Source organism: Engraulis encrasicolus, chromosome 11, assembly GCF_034702125.1.
Source record: "Engraulis encrasicolus isolate BLACKSEA-1 chromosome 11, IST_EnEncr_1.0, whole genome shotgun sequence".
In the NCBI taxonomy this organism is placed as follows: Eukaryota; Metazoa; Chordata; class Actinopteri; order Clupeiformes; family Engraulidae; genus Engraulis; species Engraulis encrasicolus.
In genome coordinates this window covers 28,449,720-28,452,219 of record NC_085867.1, presented here as the reverse complement: position 1 = coordinate 28,452,219, position 2,500 = coordinate 28,449,720, and the positions used below count along the sequence as shown (strand labels likewise).

The 2,500-nt window shown below is 44.0% G+C and overlaps 1 protein-coding gene across 1 annotated transcript in view; it reads right to left on the bottom strand.

The window, feature by feature from the left end:
* atp8b5b (ATPase phospholipid transporting 8B5b) overlaps positions 1-2,500 on the bottom strand; it is a 46,994-nt gene that overhangs the window by 7,374 nt on the left and 37,120 nt on the right. Inside the window, exon 24 of the mRNA XM_063210350.1 lies at positions 1,442-1,525. Within this exon, the coding sequence (XP_063066420.1) occupies positions 1,442-1,525 (84 nt within the window). The remainder of the gene's footprint in view (positions 1-1,441; positions 1,526-2,500) is intronic.

The window sequence follows — 2,500 nt, the reverse complement described above, 5'->3', positions numbered from 1 at the left end:
CACCATGGCTCTGCGACCCACCCATGACCCCTCCGCGACCCACTTTTGGGTTGCGACCCACCAGTTGAGAAACACTGGTATAGGCTACACCAGAGGTGGGCAAACTCAGGCTAGGGGGCCACATGAGACCTGCAGAGCCATTTCATGTGGCCGGCAGAGCCTTTTGCAAGAAAGACGACTTTTAAAACCGAATCCATGAGGTCACTCAACATTCTTAGAATGACTACCTAAAACAGGGGTCTTTCAACTTTAAAATGAACCAAATAAGGCTACATCTAAAAACATTCCATTATAATGTGCCGGATTGGTAAAGCTGACAAGTTATGTTGGCATACACTATTTCTCATTATTGACAAGGGCAGGTTTTCTGCAAGATCTGGCCCGTTGATCAATATTCTACTCTCAATGTGGCCCTTGGTCCAAAAGAATTGCCCACTTCTGGGTTACACTGTAGTTGACTTTGCAGTGTGACTACATGTGCTTTGTAAGGGAGTCCTAATGTGTCTGCACACACACACACGCACCAGGGCTTTGAACCATTATGTTTTTGCAAACGTTCCGTTCCGAACAGAAACAGAATTATAACGTTTCCGGTTATGAGTTCCACCTATAAATTGACGTTCCCGAACCGGTTAGAACAAAAAAATATTGTTTCCGGAACGGTTCATTTCGTTCCTGTCAGCTGATTACTCCCCACAGGCCTAACTGACGTTAAATAAAGAAAGACGGAAGTGCAAATGAGTCAGCCTACATTCCAAACTGTTTATTCAAGTGGATGAAAGGACAACCTAAGCGGAGAAGCGGAGAAGCGGAGAATAAACCTCAATGATGAAAATGCGCGCTCCACGCTGACTTGGGTCACGGGGAGCGCTTTGATGGACATAGTGAGTTTGTGCATATTTGAAGCGGCCATGGATGCCCAATAACGTAGAACATTGTCAGTGCGCTTTACATGCGCTTCTCTGCAATGTCTTACAATGCTGCAATGGAAACTCTGCCCTTTTGTATGTCAGTAGTTTCTCTCATTTAAGATGTGGAGTGGAGACTGTGTAATCCACAGCTCTCTCTCCATTCAGTCAGAGAATGTCACTCAGGACGTGAACCTCAGCCGCCATGGTAACGTGCGCAGGAAAATAATTACTTTTTTTTTAGTTTGAGGAACGGTATTAACCGGTTTTAACCGGTTACCATTATGTTTAAATAAGTGTTCCCGTTCCAGAACATAAAAAATAATAACGTTTCCGGTTTCGTTTCTGTTCCCTGTAAAATACAAAAAGTTCCTGGTTTTCGTTTTCGTTCCTTGAACCGGTTCAAAGCCCTGACACGCACACACGCACGCACGCACGCACGCACGCACCCGCGCGCGCACGCACGCACGCACGCACGCACGCACACACACACACACACACACACACACACAAAATCACAAAACCATTTGTACCTGATCGAATAGGGCCATTCCAAGGACGGGCAGCGCGGTGTACACCAGGTTATAGAGGGTGATGAACCACTCGTCATACACCGTCTGGGGAGCAGAAATGACATCAAAAAACTGTACATACAAGATACAACAAGATACAAGATTTTATTTGTCACAGGCTTTCTTCTGCTGCACAATTGGCAGTGAAATGAACATTGCAACTGCTCTCTGCTGTGTAGAATAATAAAACATATGAGTACATGAACACACACAAACACATGAACACACAAAATGTGTTTCAAGTGCGCATACACACACACACACTCACACATACTTGCACATAAACACTAAACCCTCGTCCCCTTATCAGCTGTTTTTTATCTAATCTGTGAGTGCAGTAAACAGGATGAACCTTGACATGTTGACATGGCCATGCCAGATTTCCAGCGTACTGTGGGTAATCAGATGAGAGATATGCCCTATATGGGAGATATCCCCTATCAAGATCAAAGACGGTTTCTGTTTCACACTCCTCCAGGGGTAAAAGGTTTAATGATTAATTAATTGCAGACTCTGACTCTGTGATTATCACAGATGCAAAAGCAGGTCACATGTTGTATGACAGGGTTAGGGTGCCCCCCTATGAAATCATTTTTTTAAGTGTGTGTGTGTGTGGGGTTTTTTTCCGTTTTTTTTTTTCGGGGGGGGGGGGGGGGGGGGGGGCAGTTGCCTTTTTTGCGTTTTCTATGTTGCCACTAAGTGTAGTAGTAATATGGTAGTTATGTTTTTAAAGTGACTATTACAACTGGCAGAACGACGTATGTCAATGGGCTACGGGCCACAAAACCACATAATTATAGTTCTCTCAGCCAGACAACCAGAACAATCTATAACACTCCTGAACACTGACCATTCAATAACTTTCAAAAATGTCAGTCTTGGACATTCATCAGATTCATTTCCATAGTCATTCGTTAACCCTTCTTTCTTCCTAACACTCCTTTCCGGCCGTTGCATCACTTTCCTCATAATCAAAAAAGCCAAAGGAAATCCAGGGAAAATATAGTTTCAAAGACAGTC